This window comes from Nerophis lumbriciformis, linkage group LG22, assembly GCF_033978685.3.
Source record: "Nerophis lumbriciformis linkage group LG22, RoL_Nlum_v2.1, whole genome shotgun sequence".
In the NCBI taxonomy this organism is placed as follows: Eukaryota; Metazoa; Chordata; class Actinopteri; order Syngnathiformes; family Syngnathidae; genus Nerophis; species Nerophis lumbriciformis.
The window spans coordinates 641,932-662,663 of NC_084569.2; the positions used below are offsets into that span (position 1 = coordinate 641,932).

The 20,732-nt window shown below is 39.7% G+C and overlaps 1 protein-coding gene across 4 annotated transcripts in view; it reads left to right on the top strand.

Annotated features, from left to right (window-relative positions):
• Positions 1-20,732, top strand: part of LOC140679746 (kelch-like protein 24) — a 31,923-nt gene continuing 11,191 nt past the window's right edge. The window contains exons 1-8 of one of the 4 annotated variants that reach the window (XM_072915789.1): positions 1-45; positions 6,634-6,900; positions 6,953-7,087; positions 12,456-12,647; positions 14,931-15,074; positions 16,380-16,566; positions 16,643-16,789; positions 16,861-16,989. In XM_072915789.1, the coding sequence (XP_072771890.1) occupies positions 16-45; positions 6,634-6,900; positions 6,953-7,087; positions 12,456-12,647; positions 14,931-15,074; positions 16,380-16,566; positions 16,643-16,789; positions 16,861-16,989 (1,231 nt within the window). In that variant the 5' untranslated portion in view covers positions 1-15. Of the gene's footprint in view, positions 46-3,424; positions 3,564-6,633; positions 6,901-6,952; positions 7,088-12,455; positions 12,648-14,930; positions 15,075-16,379; positions 16,567-16,642; positions 16,790-16,860; positions 16,990-20,732 lie in introns of those variants that run through there. The other 3 variants (XM_072915790.1, XM_072915791.1, XM_072915792.1) reach the window with 3 other exon arrangements.

Consider the following 20,732-nt stretch of genomic DNA (forward strand, 5'->3'; position numbering starts at 1 on the left):
AACAAAATATGCTACATGCATGTTACGTCTGTTGGGAATGAAGAGGTGCCAGGATAAAGCAAAACAGTAGTGTAACCTATTTTTTTGGGCTTTCCTCTTTGTGATGTTAAGTTCCTGTTATGGGGCAGGGCCGACATCCGGGCAACTGAGCTACATACGGGTTCTTCGAGCCATAGCAACCTGACTGGCTTTGAAAACAAACCGTCGCCATGACTCTTTAACCTGTCGACCTGCGCTGATTAAACCCGTCATTCTGCCTCCAAAATGCCAAAAAACGGTGTTGTTTTTGGTTGTGCAAACCACAACTGGAAACAGGGAAAACAAAGGTGGTATTTTGTTCTGCCAAAGCGTGCTAAAAGCCCACAGAGACGAGACAAATGGCTCGCAGCTTTACACCGGGAAAACGAGGACGGTTCTCACTGGAGTCCCCCAAAATATCCCGGGTCGTGTGTTCGGATCAGGCAGGCCCGGCCCTAACCAATCTGGCGCCCTAGGCAAGATTTTAGGTGGCGCCCCCCCCACATCGGCAGTGAAGTGTATATACTCACAAGAACCCGAATAGCTTTGTCTTTGCCCTTTTTTTTTTTACTTACAACTATACCTAATATATAAAGGGGTGGAAAAGTGACTATTACCTGCAGGGCAAACATTAGCTAACCAGAAGGCAATAACAATGTAAACAAAAAACACCTGCTTAAAAGATCTAATACAAACATTGATATGCACGTACAACACTTAGAACTTTTAGCATATCAGTATGTGGAATTAAATTATAGAATGGATTAAGTAAAGAAGTTAAAAATTGTACTGATATGATCCAGTTTAAGAGGTTGTTCAAAATAATAGTGCTTACAGAGTACAAAGAAGAAGAATTATGAGAAATACTTTCAACCTTATTGAAAATAAGATATTCTTCATCTCAGTATGTTAATAATGACTGAATTAATTTATTAATTACATATTACAAAACTGTTGTATACTAATTCATAGATGTTATTTTATTATATAAAAAGGTCAGTAAATGATTCTATATATTTGTAAACGCTTTGAAGTGGGAAAGGGGTAGGATTAAATAAGCTTTGCTTCTTCCTACTCCTTTTCGGGCATGATGTAAAATGAAATTATATGAAATTGTGTGATGTATTATGATGTAAGTGTGTTCATGTTCCAAATAAACTAAAGAAAGAAAGAAATGTCCCTGAGGAATGTAAGGTGGGAGTACTGTAATTACCTAACGTTACATTATTATTTTCCATAACAATTTAGCCCCCTCCACAATATTAAGCCGACGTTAAAACAGAACTAGCTATTTATTGATTAGCAATTGCCGAATCATGTAACATTAGCTTAATGCTAAAAAGCCAGGTTACTATCACATTCTGTAACAGACAAATAATTTCATGTAGGCTAACGTTACCTACCTGCTACCTCTGTCTTTTCTCGTTTCTCCTCCTCTTCTTTTCTCTTTTTTCTTCCCTGGGCACCTGACAGTTTTGGCATCTTGTGTTGATTTTTTGATGTGGTGACGTCCAAAAAGAGTCATGATACGGGAAGGGAGGGGGCGCACCGTGCGGGGGGGGGCGTAATGTTGTAACAAATAATATTTCTATTAAATAGGCTTTACCTTGCATTTTAATTAACGTGGGATTATTTTTTGTATTTAGAAATAATAGTATCAACTTTTGTTTTCTTTTTTTTTTTCTCCAACATTTGTGGCACTGGCGTGGCGCCCCCTGATGGACGGCGCCCTTAGCATTTGCCTATACGGCCTATGTCACGGGCCGGCCCTGGCGGTAAGGGCAGTCGTTTAATCCAACTACAGAACATTTTAACTCGTATCTTAACCTAGCCTCACTGGAAAGACTATTTACATAATCATACGTGTTGGCATTGGGTTGGCATCGTTGTTACGAGAAGAAGGCGTGGCTGAAAAAAATGTCTGTTTGAGAAAAACGAACAACTTGAGCCTTGATTAAGACCTCGGGGGAGTAACATGTACTGTATGTATATATATATCCAGGGCCGGCCCGTGACATAGGCCGTATAGGCAAATGCTAAGGGCGCTGTCCATCAGGGGGCGCCACGCCAGTGCCACAAATGTTGGAGAAAAAAAAAAAAAAAAAAAAGTTGTTACTATTATTTCTAAATACAAAAAAATAATCTCACATTAATCAAAATGCAAAGTAAAGCCTATTTAATAGAAATATTATTTGTTACAACATTACGCCCCCCGCACGGTGCGCCCCCTCCCTTCCCGTATCATGACTCTTTTTGGACGTCACCACATCAAAAAATCAACACAAGATGTCAAAACTGTCAGGTGCCCAGGGAAGAAAAAAGACAAAAGAAAAGGAGGAGAAACGAGAAAAGACAGAAGTAGCAGGTAGGTAACGTTAGCCTACATGAAATTATTTGTCTGTTACAGAATGTGATAGTAACCTGGCTTTTTAGCATTAAGCTAATGTTACATGATTCAGCAATTGCTAATCAATAAATAGCTAGTTCTGTTTTAACGTCGGGTTAATATTGTGGAGGGGGCTAAATTGTTATGGAAAATAATAATGTAACGTTAGGTAATTACAGTACTCCCACCTTACATTCCTCAGGGACATTTCTTTCTTTCTTTAGTTTATTTGGAACATGAACACACTTACATCATAATACATCACACAATTTCATATCATTTCATTTGACATCATGCCCGAAAAGGAGTAGGAAGAAGCAAAGCTTATTTAATCCTACCCCTTTCCCACTTCAAAGCGTTTACAAATATATAGAATCATTTACTGACCTTTTTATATAATAAAATAACATCTATGAATTAGTATACAACAGTTTTGTAATATGTAATTCATTAATTAATTCAGTCATTATTAACATACTGAGATGAAGAATATCTTATTTTCAATAAGGTTGAAAGTATTTCTCATAATTCTTCTTCTTTGTACTCTGTAAGCACTATTATTTTGAACAACCTCTTAAACTGGATCATATCAGTACAATTTTTAACTTCTTTACTTAATCCATTCTATAATTTAATTCCACATACTGATATGCTAAAAGTTCTAAGTGTTGTACGTGCATATAAATGTTTGAATTAGATCTCTCTCAAGCAGGTGTTTTTTGTTTACATTGTTATTGCCTTCTGGTTAGCTAATGTTTGCCCTGCAGGTAATAGTCACTTTTCCACCCCTTTATATATTAGGTATAGTTGTAAGTAAAAAAAAAAGGTCAAAGACAAAGCTATTCGGGTTCTTGTGAGTATATACACTTCACTGCCGATGTGGGGGGGCGCCACCTAAAATCTTGCCTAGGGCGCCAGATTGGTTAGGGCCGGGCCTGTATATATATATACTGTATGATTTTGGCACCAAAAAAATCCTCACCGTCCTGCAAGCATTCCCTGCACTACACGCTGTTACCATGTGGTGGCAGTAATGAGCCTAAGAAGCCTTTTCTCAACTGCCTATAAAAAGCAAGAAGAAGCGTCCGTCTACCAGGTCTGGATCAGCGTACGTTAGCATTTGCACTTTAGCTTTGGAGCTTCATGATTATGTCTACAGGTAAATGATTATATCTACAAGTAATATTGGCACTGTAGCTTCATGATTATGTCTACAGGTAAATGATTATATCTACAAGTAATATTGGCACTGTAGCTTCATGATTATGTCTACAAGTAACATTTGCACCGTAGCTTCATGATTATGTCTACAGGTAAATTATTATATCTACAAGTAACATTTGCACTGCAGCTTCATGATTATGTCTACAGGTAAATGATTATATCTACAAGTAATATTGGCACTGTAGCTTCATGATTATGTCTACAAGTAACATTTGCACTGTAGCTTCATGATTATGTCTACAAGTAACATTTGCACTGTAGCTTCATGATTATGTCTACAGGTAAATGATTATATCTACAAGTAACATTTGCACTGTAGCTTCATGATTATGTCTACAAGTAACATTTGCACCGTAGCTTCATGATTATGTCTACAGGTAAATGATTATATCTACAAGTAACATTTGCACTGCAGCTTCATGATTATGTCTACAGGTAAATGATTATATCTACAAGTAACATTTGCACTGTAGCTTCATGATTATGTCTACAGGTAAATGATTATATCTACAAGTAACATTTGCACTGCAGCTTCATGATTATGTCTACAGGTAAATGATTATATCTACAAGTAACATTTGCACTGCAGCTTCATGATTATGTCTACAGGTAAATGATTATATCTACAAGTAACATTTGCACTGTAGCTTCATGATTATGTCTACAGGTAAATGATTATATCTACAAGTAATATTGGCACTGTAGCTTCATGATTATGTCTACAGGTAAATGATTATATCTACAAGTAATATTGGCACTGTAGCTTCATGATTATGTCTACAGGTAAATGATTATATCTACAAGTAACATTGGCACTGTAGCTTCATGATTATGTCTACAGGTAAAATGCATGATTATGTCTACAGGTAACATTTGCACTGTAGCTTCATGATTATGTCTACAGGTAAATGATTATATCTACAAGTAATATTGGCACTGTAGCTTCATGATTATGTCTACAAGTAACATTTGCACTGTAGCTTCATGATTATGTCTACAGGTAAAATGCATGATTATGTCTACAGGTAACATTTGCACTGTAGCTTCATGATTATGTCTACAGGTAACATTTGCACTGTAGCTTCATGATTATGTCTACAGGTAACATTTGCACTGTAGCTTCATGATTATGTCTACAGGTAAATGATTATATCTACAAGTAATATTGGCACTGTAGCTTCATGATTATGTCTACAAGTAACATTTGCACTGTAGCTTCATGATTATGTCTACAGGTAAATGATTATATCTACAAGTAATATTGGCACTGTAGCTTCATGATTATGTCTACAAGTAACATTTGCACTGTAGCTTCATGATTATGTCTACAGGTAAAATGCATGATTATGTCTACAGGTAACATTTGCACTGTAGCTTCATGATTATGTCTACAGGTAACATTTGCACTGTAGCTTCATGATTATGTCTACAGGTAAATGATTATATCTACAAGTAATATTGGCACTGTAGCTTCATGATTATGTCTACAGGTAAATGATTATATCTACAAGTAATATTGGCACTGTAGCTTCATGATTATGTCTACAGGTAAATGATTATATCTACAAGTAACATTGGCACTGTAGCTTCATGATTATGTCTACAGGTAAAATGCATGATTATGTCTACAGGTAACATTTGCACTGTAGCTTCATGATTATGTCTACAGGTAAATGATTATATCTACAAGTAATATTGGCACTGTAGCTTCATGATTATGTCTACAAGTAACATTTGCACTGTAGCTTCATGATTATGTCTACAGGTAAAATGCATGATTATGTCTACAGGTAACATTTGCACTGTAGCTTCATGATTATGTCTACAGGTAAAATGCATGATTATGTCTACAGGTAACATTTGCACTGTAGCTTCATGATTATGTCTACAGGTAAATGATTATATCTACAAGTAATATTGGCACTGTAGCTTCATGATTATGTCTACAAGTAACATTTGCACTGTAGCTTCATGATTATGTCTACAGGTAAAATGCATGATTATGTCTACAGGTAACATTTGCACTGTAGCTTCATGATTATGTCTACAGGTAAAATGCATGATTATGTCTACAGGTAACATTTGCACTGTAGCTTCATGATTATGTCTACAGGTAACATTTGCACTGTAGCTTCATGATTATGTCTACAGGTAAATGATTATATCTACAAGTAATATTGGCACTGTAGCTTCATGATTATGTCTACAAGTAACATTTGCACTGTAGCTTCATGATTATGTCTACAGGTAAATGATTATATCTACAAGTAATATTGGCACTGTAGCTTCATGATTATGTCTACAAGTAACATTTGCACTGTAGCTTCATGATTATGTCTACAGGTAAAATGCATGATTATGTCTACAGGTAACATTTGCACTGTAGCTTCATGATTATGTCTACAGGTAACATTTGCACTGTAGCTTCATGATTATGTCTACAGGTAAATGATTATATCTACAAGTAATATTGGCACTGTAGCTTCATGATTATGTCTACAGGTAAATGATTATATCTACAAGTAATATTGGCACTGTAGCTTCATGATTATGTCTACAAGTAACATTTGCACTGTAGCTTCATGATTATGTCTACAGGTAAATGATTATATCTACAAGTAATATTGGCACTGTAGCTTCATGATTATGTCTACAAGTAACATTTGCACTGTAGCTTCATGATTATGTCTACAGGTAAAATGCATGATTATGTCTACAGGTAACATTTGCACTGTAGCTTCATGATTATATCTACAGGTAAAATGCATGATTATGTCTGCAGGTCAAATGATTTAAACAATGCCGTGCCTCCGTACAAAGTTGTCTTGAATATGTCCTTAAACAGGTCTCCAGACCTTAGTTAGTGAAAGCTAACAGCCAGGTCATCAGCCTTCCGCAGGTTGTAGGTGTTTGACATGTCAAATAGCTCGTGGAAAGGACTTAAAAGCATGACCGCGTGGACCTTTTTAAAAGTGCCCGTGTCGTTCTCTGCGTTTGTCCCGCAGGCTTCCTCCTCACAGTCCGAAATGTCTGAGCTTGTGGAAGATTTAGTGTCGCCCTCCTCTTTAAACGCCGACACCCAGGAAGACTGCAGTAACCCTCCGGGCGGCGAGGACTACCTGTTTGTGGAGGCCCGGCACCCCAACACCGTCCTGCAGGGCCTCAACACCCTGCGGCTCTTCAACTCCTTCTGTGACGTCACTCTGTGCTGTGGCGGACAGGAGTTCCCCTGTCACCGCATCGTGTTGGCTTCCTTCAGCTCTTACTTCCAGGTACGTGCCTTCAACGTCCACAGTTAACAGCCGCTGACGTTGACCTTTGCAGACCATGTTCACCACCGACCTGAAGGAGTCCAAGCAGGAGCGGGTGGCCATCAATGGAGTGGAGCCACAGATGATCGGCATGCTGGTGAGGTACGCCTATACGTCAGCGGTCTACATTTCCAAAGCAAATGTCCAGGTAGGTTTCCATCTTTTCTTTCTTTTCCACATTGCTCGGTGTTGGTGCTAGGAATTTTCAAAATGGGGTCCCGGGGAGCCCATCAAGTCAGAAAAATGGGGTCCCACTTTTTTGTAAGCGTTTTGAAAACAAATGATAAATGTAGGGGTGTAACGGTACGTGTATTTGTATTGAACCGTTTGGGTACGGGGGTTCCGGTTCGGTTCGGAGGTGTACCGAACGAGTCTCCACACGGACATATTAAGTAGCGTAACGCACGTTGTGTAAACAATGCACACCGAGGCACAACACACGGCATGCTAGCAGCCAGAGGTGGGACCAAGTCATTGTTTTGCAAGTCACAAGTAAGTCTCAAGTCTTTGCCCTCAAGTCCGAGTCAAGTCCCGAGTCAAGACAGGCAAGCCCCGAGTCAAGTCCAAAGTCAAGACTGGAAAGTCTCAAGTCAAGTCCTAAGTCCTGCATTTTGAGTTTCGAGTCCTTTCAAGTCCTTTTAACCACAGACTAATATATTAACACAGATTGTGTATGCTTTTCAAACGCTGTATTTATTTATTAAAACAAGTGCATTTTAAATTGCAGGAAAGAAAATTGTGCTGACATTGCACTTTATAATAGCACTATTAACCAGTCATTTTAAACATTAACTCATTCCTTTACAGAACAAACACATTGAAAAATAAAGTGCAAATGTACTTATTTGTACAAAAGTGTTAACATTGAAAAAACATGACATATACGTGAACATAACAAAAAAGTTGTACTTTTTACATGTCAGGGCCCTATGCTGCATTGCATTTGCAAAAGACCAAATTAGCCAAGAGTCTGTCAGTCATTTGTGCACGATGGGGGCGTAGTATGATGCCACCGTGGCTGAAAACTCGCTCCACTGGAGCACTGGAGGCAGGCACTGCCAAGACTCTCATGGCCACTCGGAACAGTGAAGGAAGAGTCTTCATGTTCAATGCCCAGAACAAAAGGGGGGAGAGAGTTGTTTTGGGTTGGTGCACTACTTGTAAGTATATCTTGTGTTTTTTATGTTGATTTAATACAAAAAATTAAAAAAAAAAATTATTTCTTGTGCGGCCCGATACCAATCGATCCACGGACCAGTACCGGGCCGCGGCCCGGTGGTTGGGGACCACTGAGGTAAACAACCAACAGTATGTCAGAAAGCTAGCTAAAACAGTACACATATTCATAATATAGTATACATTTTAACTGACCTTTATTTGACTATTTTTGTCTTTTTTTAGGTGGCTAAAATACGCGGTGCTGCTGACCGCCGTCTAACGTTACGTGTGATATATTGACTAACGTAACCCTGCTTAAAAAAAATCACTGAACAAAAAGTATGAATAAGGTAGTGAACTGCAACAGATTCCCGTGTTTGCAATAACGTTATAACGTTAGCAGTGAGTTTACAGCCTCACTGATTTAACTACACAGCAAATAAAAGTCACGTTACTTAGCCAATAAACGTTATCTTACATTCAAAACTTACCCTTCTTTGTGCAACTTCAAATGCCGGACGAAGTTGGAAGTTGTTGCCTCTCCATCAGTCATTTTGGAACCGCATGTGTTGCATACTGCAAACCGTTTTGTGTTGACCACCTTGTAATTTTTATACCCAAACGAAATTATTTTAGGTATCATTTTTTGTTCACTGGCGTGTGGTTTGGACATGTCTTCTTCGTTGGTTGTCCTGCAATTTGATTGGATGAATGCTGTGTGATGAAAACAAAGTAGATCTAATTTGATTGGCTGTTGTACTGAGAGCACACCAGCTGACACACGCAACGCTGATAGACAAGTACACAATGAAAAATACAGAGCGCTCCCGAATAACTTTTTCATCTTTGGGTTTTGGGGAAAGTAGCAAGTCATGTAAAGTCATGTCAATTCAAAAGGCTCAAGTCCAAGTGAAGTCACAAGTCATTGATGTTAAAGTCTAAGTCAAGTTGCAAGTCTTTTTACATTTTGTCAAGTCGAGTCTAAAGTCATCAAATTCATGACTCGAGTCTGACTCGAGTCCAAGTCATGTGACTCGAGTCCACACCTCTGCTAGCAGCTAACGGGCTAGGATAGACTGACCATACGTCCTCTTTTCACCGGACATGTCCTCTTTTGCGGAGCTGTCAGGGCGGAGTTTCATAAATGCCTCAAATGTCCGGCATTTTGAGTTAGGGTTGCGTGTATTTTCAATGTACGTTCAGGGTTAAGAAGGGGTTAAAAACAAAACAAACAGCAGCATTGATGAGGGAGGGGCAGAGACAGAGAGAGAGAGAGAGAGTTATGATAAACGCGCATGCGTCGCCAGGCTCTGCTTTTTATCCATAGATTTATCACATTTCATTTTTTATTATCTATAGCAGGGGTGTCAAAAGTGTGCCCCGGAGGCCATCTGCGGCCCACAGCTAATGTTTTAAAGGCCCACGGCACATTCTAAAAATACTATTAAAATAAACAAAAACAAAAGTGAAATAAAAAAGGTTAAATGTAATTTAGAAAAAGTTGCAATGTTGACTAATAAAACAAAGCTGTTTTTTTTTCTTTCAAACTGTCATTGCTCAAAACATAATATTGAATCAAAATCAATGTTATTATGAATTATTGACCTATCAAAGGTTCCCATTACTTCACATCAAATATTACACTAAGAAAAATATTTTTGGTGGAAGATTTTGCTAATTTGGTAAATAAATAACCGAAAATGTATATTTTGTTGTTTTCTTACTGTACCGAAAATGAACCGAACCGTGATCTCTAAACCGAGGTACGTACCAAACCAACATTTGTGTGTACCGTTACACCCCTAGATAAATGTATGCATTATCCTGTTATATTATTAGTAGAGATGTCCGATAATATCGAACTGCCGATATCGGCCCATAAATGCTGTGGCTCCGAAATGACAACACAGGCACGGCTTCTTAAAGACGGGCTCTTTACTTGGGTTTATGTCGTGAAAACTACAGGACAAGACATGAAATCCAATGCTTTAGACATAGTTCAGTCACAGGCAAATAAAGTGCTAAACAAAATAGCTACCACGTGGCAGCCTGCCACTTCAGAGGTTCTTGGGCAGCAAATATTTCAGTCTTGTGCATACTAAATGAGCGTACAATAATTAAACCAATGTACTTTATAAATATACAGAACAATTTGACACAATATGACAAAATACCTTGTTCAGCTAGCTAAATGTTCTTGCTGCTGCTGATGGCTCGCTCAAAAACCTTTGCATGTCTAGGCGAATGCAGGTCTCGCAACCTCCAATACTAAACCAAAGCCTCGCGAGAATAGCGGTGTAACAAAGGAAATAAATTGCCCTTTTTATAGTAAACAAAATGTGTCGTATTTACAAAAAAATGTAACATGAATTCACAACCATAATAATTTTCAACAAAAAATATTAACCCTTAAAACAAAAATATTATGTGTAAGTTTCAACGACACTTACAAATGCTTTAAAATCAAGGTTCAAGGTTCAACTTTATTGTCCCCGCGGGGAAATTTATCTTGGGCACAGTGCATCATCATTGCTTTCTTAACATACCCAAAAACAACAGAACAAAAACACAAGCACAGACACAACCACAACCATACAACTAACATTTAAACATCAGAACATGGAGCTTGATAGACATAGGTGGCACTTTGATGTAGGCATAAAATCTACAGTATGGAGATAAAGATAAAGTACCAATGTGCATTGCACTAGAGCTCATGGATAAAGTGCTGTGTGCTAAAGTGCTTAGTTCTAAAGTGCTATGTGCTAAAAAAGTGCTAACCTATGTATTAAAATTCTATTGCACATTGTTGGTCAGCTTAATGGAGGCTGGGACAAATGATAATTTAAGGCGGTTAAATTTGCATAGTGGGACCCGGAGTCTTCTCCCTGATGGCAGGGTTCCATATTCAGGAAAGAGTGGGTGTTGTGAGTTGGAAATAATTTTCTTAGCTTTTTTCCTAACTGCCTGCTCATAGATGCTCTGTATAGGCTCATATTCTTTCCTCCCTACGATTTTCATTGCCGTTTTATGCATGCCGGCCAGTTTGCTTTTGAGCTTAACGGTTAGGTTGCCAAACCATGAGGTGATCCCATATCTAATGATGCTCTCTACAATGGCACGGTAGAAAATCATCATGATGTGGCTGCTTACGCCGTACAATCTGTTCACTCCCAAAATGTACGCAAATGTGCAATCACAAACATACGTATATCAACATGGACAGAGCTGCGTGAAAAAAGCCACCCGGCCTCTTCGCGTAAACTTAAACTTACCTTAACCACTCGCTCATCTTTTCTTCATCCATCCCTTCGAGTTAGCTTTTATGATGACGCCGGCTGGAAAGGTCTCTTTTGGCAAGGTCTTCCTTTTGAATATCACCATGGGTGGAAGTTTCTGGCCATTAGCATGGCAAGCTAGAACCACAGTGAAGGATGACTTCTCATTCCCTGTGGTGCGAATATTCACCGTACGTGCTCCCGTTGTATCCACAGTGCGGTTCACAGGAATATCAGTTGCTGTGAAATAGTAATCCGTGTGCGGATGGAGAGATTGCGTCTTTTCATGAACCGGATCCCTGACGCTTAGTAGGAGCCATTTTGTGGTCTTTACAGATGTAAACACACAAAGGAAATGAAACGTACGGTGATATCCGCGCGCTTTTTCTTCTTCTACGCGGGCGGGTGGTTGCTTACAGTAGAAGAAGAAGCGCTTCCTGTTCTATGGGGGCGGGTGCTTACCTTGGCGGTTGCTTGCGTAGAAGAAGAAGCGCTTCCTGTTCTACCGGGAAAAAAGATGGCGGCTGTTTACCGTAGTTACGAGACCGAAACTTTATGAAAATGAATCTTAATATTTATCCATATATAAAGCGCACCGGGTTAAAAGCCGCACTGTCAGCTTTTGAGTAAATTTGTGGTTTTTAGGTGCGGCTAATAGTGCGGAAAATACGGTACTTGATCAACAGACATACAGGTCACACTGTGGGTGGCCGTATAAACAAGTTTAACACTGTTACAACACTGTGAACCCACACCAAACAAGAATGACAAACACATTTCGGGAGAACATCCGCACCGTAACACAACATAAACACAAAATAATTAATGATCTTGTAATTAATCCTGATTACAATATCAATTAAAATAATTGTGATTATTATTATCTCATCCAGCCCTAGTACAAGCTGTTTTCCGCGTGGTGTTTGGATCTTAGTCAATCTGACCCCAAGTCTCAACTAGACAACCTCACACGTCCAAACCACGGCATCTTCCGGGTCACATGTGCTCTTAGGACTTTGCAGGCTCGGTCGGGTCCAACGTTTTGCGCACTCACCGCTTGAACCACCCCGCTCTGTTCAGGCCTTGTTGGCGGCGGCCAACCTGCTGGATGTGATGGCTGTGCGGGAGGCCTGCTGTCGTTTTATGGAGCGTCAGATGGACGAGATAAACTGTGTGGGGATCCACTGCTTTGCCGAGGCACATTCATGTAAGCAGCTGGAAACTCAAAGCATGGACTATATTCTTGAGCACTTCAGCTGCGTCTGTCAACAGGTGAGACCTCTGCACACTTTGCTGTGCCACAGCCTTTCTAGGCCAGTGTTTTTCAACCTTTTTTGAGCCAGGGTACATTTTTTTCGTTGAAAAAATGCGGAGGCACACCACCAGCAGAAATCATTAAAAAACGAAACTCCGTTGACAGTAAAAAGTCGTTGTCACAATTGTTGGATATGACTTTAAAACATAACCAAGCATGCATCACTATAGCTCTTGTCTCAAAGTAGGTGTACTGTCACCACCTGTCACATCACACCCTGACTTATTTGGACTTTTTTGCTGTTTTCCTGTGTGTAGTGTTTTAGTTCTTGTCTTGCGCTCTTATTTTGGTGTCTTTTTCTCTTTTTTTTGGTATTTTCCTGTAGCAGTTTCATGTCTTCCTTTTGAGCGATATTTCCCGCATCTACTTTGTTTTAGCAATCAGGAATATTTCAGTTGTTTTTATCCTTCTTTGTGGGGACATTGTTGATTGTCATGTCATGTTCGGATGTACATTGTGGACGCCGTCTTCGCTCCACTGTAAGTCTTTGCTGTCGTCCAGCATTCTGTTTTTGTTTACTTTGTAGCCAGTTCAGTTTTAGTTTTGTTTCCCATAGCATCCCTAAGCTTCAATGCCTTTTTAGGGGCACTCACCTTTTTGTTTATTTTTGCTTTAAGCATTAGATACGTTAACCAAGCAATTAGCTACCTGCTGCCACCTACTGATATGGAAGAGTATTACCATACTTGCCAACCTTGAGACCTCTGATTTCGGGAGATGGGGCGTGGGGGCGTGGTTGGGGGTGTGGCTAAGAGGGGAGGAGTATATTTACAGCTAGAATTCACCAAGTCAAGTATTTCATATATATATATATATATATATATATTTAAAAAAAAAATATATATAAGGTATATATATATATATATATATAAGGAATACTTGACTTTCAGTGAATTCTAGCTATATATATTAATTTTATTTTATATATATATATATATATATATATATATATATATATATATATATATATATATATATATATATGTAAATAAAAGAAATACTTGAATTTCAGTGTTCATTTATTTACACATATACACACACATAACACTCATCTACTCATTGTTGAGTTAAGGGTTGAATTGTCCATCCTTGTTCTATTCTCTGTCACTATTTTTCTAACCATGCTGAACACCCTTTCGCAGGTACCCAGAAAGGTTTCGAGTACCACCAAAAAAACTGAATCTCTGAAGACAGTATAAAAATCTGTGTTAAAGGTGTACAAATACTGTTTGTATAATAAGCATGTTATTGTTTACAAATTAGGGTTAAGAGTTTAGTACTAAAAAGAAAAAAGAATGTGGCTTAAGTACAGTTTTTTAATTGAGCTGCTGCATTTTTTGGTTGGGTTGTTTATTTATTTTGAGTAACTTCTATACATTTCTAAAAGGGGAGGAATGTAATAGAGTGATCTATGTTTGCCTGTTGCCATCTCCTGGTGAATGTTGGCTATAGCGTACTGGGGTTACTTTTTGGTTGGCCAACGATTTACGTAGTGTTGCACACCTGACGTCAAGTGTGTGAGTCTGTTCTGAAGTCTACAGTAAAGAGACGTACTTCATCCCCTCGCCTGTTTATTGCCTCCAACTCAATATATTACAACAACATTGCTGTTTACGGCAGACAAACTGCTTTACGGTAGAATAAAACATGACTGCTGTTGTTGTGTGTTGTTACCGCGCTGGGAGGACGTTAATGAAACTGCCTAACAATAAACCCACATAAGAAACCAAGAACTCGCCCTCCATCATTCTACAGTTATAACGTGTTTGAGCAGGCACGCTGTTTATATTGTGGGAAAGCAGACGTGAATACAGGCTGTTGACACGTCACTCAGGTCCGCATGGAGCTGGAGGGGGCGTGGCTTCCAGCTTTGCCTGAATTTCGGGAGATTTTAGGGAGAAAATTTGTCCTGGGAGGTTTTCGGGAGAGGCGCTGAATTTCGGGAGTCTCCCGGAGAATCCGGGAGGGTTGGCAAGTATGGTATTACACGGTTACTCTGCCGAGCTCTAGACAGCACCGACACTCAACAACAACACATCATTTGCAGATTGCAATCACTGGTTTGCATCAAATATTTTTAACCCAAATAGGTGAAATGACATAATCTCCCACGGCACACCAGACTGTATCTCACACAGTGGTTGAAAAACATTGTTCTAGACAGCGCTTAAAAAGTCATTAAGTGATAAATTCCCGGCCTGAAAGAAATAAATAAAAAATCTCTCTGATCTCCCTTGCAGGAGGAGTTCCTGTCTCTGTGTGTGGACAAGCTGACTGAAATTCTAGCCAGTGACGACCTGAACGTGTCTCGAGAGGAGCTGGTGTTCGAGGCTGCCATGCTGTGGCTAAATAAATGTCCATCCCGCAAGCAGAGCTTTGACAAGGTAGTTCAGTCTGTGTGGTTCATGGGCTGATGGTACACAGCTTTTGAGACCAAATTTGTGACTGCGCCGGTAGTAACGCGCTATATTTACTCAGTTACATCTACTTGAGTAACTTTTGGGATAAATTGTACTTCTAAGAGTAGTTTTAATGCAACATACTTTTACTTTTACTTGAGTATATTTATAGAGAAGAAACGCTACTTTTACTCCGCTACTTTTACTCCGCTACTTTTATCTACATTCAGCTCGCTACTCGCTACTAATTTTTATCGATCTGTTAATGCACGCTTTGTTTGTTTTGGTCTGTCAGACAGACCTTCATAGTGCCTGCGTTTCAACAAATACAGTCACTGGTGACGTTCACTCCGTTCCACCAATCAGATGCAGTCACTGGTGACGTTGGACCAATCAAACAGAGCCAGGCGGTCACATGACCTGACTTAAACAAGTTGAAAAATGTATTCGGGTGTTACCATTTAGTGGTCAATCGTACAGAATATGTACTGTACTGTGCAATCTACTAATAAAAGTTTCAATCAATCAATCAATCAATCAAAAGCGTGAAGGAATAAAGACCCTTTTTTATTTCAACCGTACATCCCGTCAAAAGCCTAAAGACTGACTGCACAGTTCCTGTCTTCACAATAAAAGTGCCGCGCCTGCGCTTTCAAAATAATAGTCTCCGAAAGCCAGCGCAAACAAGCTAGCAAGCTAGCAAGCGACGGAGTTTGCCGCCAATGTATTTCTTGTAAAGTGTATAAAAACGAATATGGAAGCTGGACAAATAAGAAGCCAAAAACCAACCACTTTCATGTGGTATTAGACAGGAAGGAGGAACTTTTTTTCTCCTCCATTTGAAAACGTGGACGTTATCATCACTACTGTCTGATTACAATCAATGCAAGTCATCAGAATCAGGTAATACACCAACTTATATTCTTGTCTTCATGAAAGAAAGGAATCTATATGTGTTAAACATGCATGTATATTCATTAAAACACCTTTAACATGTAAACAAAAACGGCAAAATAAATAAATATAAATTATAGTGTGTGTGTGTGTGTGTGTGTGTGTGTGTGTGTGTGTGTGTGTGTGTGTGTGTGTGTGTGTGTGTGTGTGTGTGTGTGTGTGTGTGTGTGTGTGTGTGTGTGTGTTACTCATCAGTTGCTCAGTACTTGAGTAGTTTTTTCACAACATACTTTTTACTTTTACTCAAGTAAATATTTGGGTGACTACTCCTTACTCTTACTTGAGTACAATTTCTGGTTACTCTACCCACCTCTGCCGCCCACTCTTTTCTTGAAGGTCCTGGAACACGTCCGTCTGCCTCTCATCAGCCCTTACTACCTCCACGATGTGATCGAGTCTGTTGATGTGGTGAAGGAGAACCAGGGCTGCCAAAGGCTTATCTCTGAGGCCAAAGACTACCTGCTGCTAAAGGACCGCCGCAGAGAGCTCTTCTGCCCCCGGGCACGGCCTCGTAAATCCACTGGTAATTTTTGAAGGCAGGAAAATCCCTGCCTTTGCTCTGCTCCTTCATTCTAATCGTTTTGTTTGCATCGCAACAGGAACGTCCGAAGTCATCGTAACAGTCGGTGGGGAGGACGACAAGGTGGTGTTGCGCACCGTGGAGAGCTTCGATCCTGCGACCAATAAGTGGAATAACCTGGCATGCCTGCCTTTCGCTGTGAGCAAGCACGGTTTGGTGGTGTCCGGTGGGTTAACAGGGTCATAACCTCACCAAGGAACTGATTTTAAAACGACTAAGTTGCAGTCTTCCATGTAGACTCCACTCTGTACTTAGCTGGAGGGGAGTTTCCTGACGGCTCAGCCAGCAGGGAGTTATGGCGCTACGACACGTGCTTCAACACCTGGATGGAAATGGCTCCAATGAATGTTGCCCGCTCCGAACTTGGTGAGTGTGTGCCGATTAGGGATGTAAAAGTATCAAAATCTCACGATACTATATCAGTGTTAAGGCTACGGTACAATATTGTTAAAGTAGCAATGATTGTCACACCCACACTAGGTGTGGTGAAATTTGTCCTCTGCATTTGACCCATCACCTTGTTCACCCCCTGGGAGGTGAGGGGAGCAGTGGGCAGCAGCGGTGGCCGCGTCCCGGGAATCATTTTTGGTGATTTAACCCCCAATTATAATCCTTGATGCTGAGTGCCAAGCAGGGAGGTAATGCAGGGCCGGCCCGTGGCATAGGCCGTATAGGCAAATGCTAAGGGCGCCGTCCATCAGGGGGCGCCATGCCAGTGCCACAAATGTTGGAGAAAAAAAAAAAGTTGTTACTATTATTTCTAAATACAAAAAATAATCTCACGTTAATTAAAATGCAAAGTAAAGCCTATTTAATAGAAATATTATTATATACAACATTACGCCCCCCCTCCTCCCCACGCACGGTGCGCCCCCTCCCTTCCCGTATCATGACTCTTTTTGGACGTCACCACATCAAAAAATCAACACAAGATGTCAAAACGGCCAAAACTGTCAGGTGCCCAGGGAAGAAAAAAGAGAAAAGAAGAGGAGGAGAAACGAGAAAAGACAGAGGTAGCAGGTAGGTAACGTTAGCCTACATGAAATTATTTGTCTGTTACAGAATGTGATAGTAACCTGGCTTTTTAGCATTAAGCTAATGTTACATGATTCGGCAATTGCTAATCAATAAATAGCTAGTTCTGTTTTAACGTCGGGTTAATATTGTGGAGGGGGCTAAATTGTTATGGAAAATAATAATGTAACGTTAGGTAATTACAGTACTCCCACCTTACATTCCTCAGGGACATTTGTATTAGATCTTTTAAGCAGGTGTTTTTTGTTTACATTATTGCCTTCTGGTTAGCTAATGTTTGCCCTGCAGGTAATAGTCACTTTTCCACCCCTTTATATATTAGTTAGTTGTAAGTAAAAAAAAAAGGTCAAAGACAAAGCTATTCGGGTTCTTGTGAGTATATACACTTCACTGCCGATGTGGGGGGGCGCCACCTAAAATCTTGCCTAGGGCGCCAGATTGATTAGGGCCGGGCCTGAGGTAATGGCTCCCATTTTTATAGTCTTTGGTATGACTCGGCCGGGGTTTGAACTCACAACCTATCGATCTCAAAGATTATTATTATTAGAGATATCCGATAATGGCTTTTTTGCCGATACTCCGATATTGTCCAACTCTTAATTACCGATTCCGATATCAACCGATATATGCAGTCGTGGAATTAACACATTATTATGCCTAATTTTGTTTTGATACCCCGCTGGATGCATTAAACAATGTAACAAGGTTTTCCAAAATAAATCAACTCAAGTTATGGAAAAAAAATGCCAACATGGCACTGCCATATTTATTATTGAAGTCACAAAGTGCATTATTTTTTTAACATGCCCCCAAACAGCAGCTTGGAATTTGGGGCATGCTCTCCCTGAGAGAGCAAGAGGAGGTTGAGGTGGGGGGGGGTGTATATTGTAGCGTCCCGGAAGAGTTATCAAATCAAATCAAATCAACTTTATTTATAAAGCACATTTAAAATTTACCACAGGGGTAGCCAAAGTGCTGTACAATGAACAGGTTAAAAGATAAAACGAGTACCGAGCAAACACAACACAAACAGAACACGATAAAAAATAAATAATTAAAATAGAATAAATAAAAACATAAAAACAGGTTCACAGCAGGTGTATTGTGGGGCGCGTTAGTGCTGCAAGGGGTTCTGGGTATTTGTTCTGTTGTGTTTATGTTGTGTTACGGTGCGGATGTTGTCCCGAAATGTGTTGTCATTCTTGTTTGGTGTGGGTTCACAGTGTGGCGCATATTTGTAACAGTGTTAAAGTTGTTTATACGGCCACCCTCAGTGTGACCTGTATGGCTGTTGACCAAGTATTGTGTGTGTGTGTGTGTGTGTGTGTGTGTGTGTGTGTGTGTGTGTGTGTGTGTGTGTGTGTGTGTGTGTGTGTGTGTGTGTGTGTGTGTGTGTGTGTGTGTGTGTGTGTGTGTGTGTGTGTGTGTGTGTGTGTGTGTGTGTGTGTGTGTGTGTGTGTGTGTGTGTGTGTGTGTGTGTGTGTGTGTGTGTGTGTGTGTGTGTGTGTGTGTGTGTGTGTGTGTGTGTGGCCGTAGATATTATGTGATTGGGTTGGCACGCAAAGGCAGTGCCTTTAAGGTTTATTGGCGCTTTGTACTTCTCCCTACGTCCATGTACACAGCGGCCTTTTAAAAAGTCATACATTTTACTCTTTGAAACCGATACCGATAATTTCCGATATTACATTTTAAAGCATTTATCGGCCGATTAATTTCGGCAGTCCGATATTATCGGACATCTCTAATTATTATTATTATTATTAGGCTTAGACCGGGGGTCGGCAACCCGCGGCTCTAGAGCCGCATGCGGCTCTTTAGCGCCGCCCTAGTGGCTCTCTGGAGCTTTTTAAAAAATATATAAAAGATGAGGGGGAAAAAAAATATTTTTTGTTTTAGTATGTTTTCTGTAGGAGGACAAACATGACACAAACCTCCCTAATTGTTACAAAGCACACTGTTTATATTAAACATGCTTCACTGATTAGAGTATTTGGCGAGCGCCGTTTTGTCCTACTAATTTTGGCGGTCCTTGAACTCATCTTAGTTTGTTTACATATATAACTTTCTCCGACTTCCTAGGACGTGTTTTATCCTTTTTCTGTCTCATTTTGTCCACCAAATTTTAACTTTGTGCATGAATGCACAAAGGTGAGTTTTGTCGATGTTATTGACTTGTGTGGAGTGCTAATCAGACATATTTGGTCACTGCATGACTGCAAGCTAATCGATGCTAACATGCTATTTAGGCTAGCGATATGTACATATTGCATCATTATGCCTCATTTGTAGCTATATTTGAGCTCATTTAGTTTCCTTTAAGTCCTCTTAATTCAATTTATATCTCATGACACACTATCTGTATGTAATATGGCTTTTAATTTTTTGCGGCTCCAGACAAATGTGTTTTTGTATTTTTGGTCCAATATGGCTCTTTCAACATTTTGGGTTGCCGACCCCTGACTTAGACAAACTTTAATGATCCACAAGGAAAATTGTTCCACACAGTAGCTCAGTTACAAATGATGGAAAGGACAATGCAGGTATAAAATAGACTAAAAGCAATATAACATATATACGTAATATTTACATATATGTACAGTATAGGATATATACTGATATATTATATGTTTGTATCATATATACAATATACTTGTTAGTTAACGTTTCTGAGTAACAGCATTTTCCTGTAGAATATAAACATGTCCACTAGTGATGGGTCCGGCAACACCGATGCATCGGCGCATGCGTCGAGCTCATAGAGCAAAACCCTGTGTCGGTGCGCGTACCGCTTTTAGAAAGTCACGTGACCAATCATGAGCTGTTTTGGTCACGTGACCGATACGCCAACTGTGTCGCACTGACGCCTCCTCTGTGCCCTGTGAGCGGCTCTTTTCTACAGCCGGAGAAATAATAACTAAGAAGAGAAATCGTCTAAAATGTAATACGTCGGAAAAACTTTTTATTTTTATTTTTATAAAAATGTGTAAAAAAATTAAATTAAAAAAAATTCCCAGTCCACAATCATCCACAACACGTTCTCTTAGATTTCCATGTTATGATACATGTTCACATTA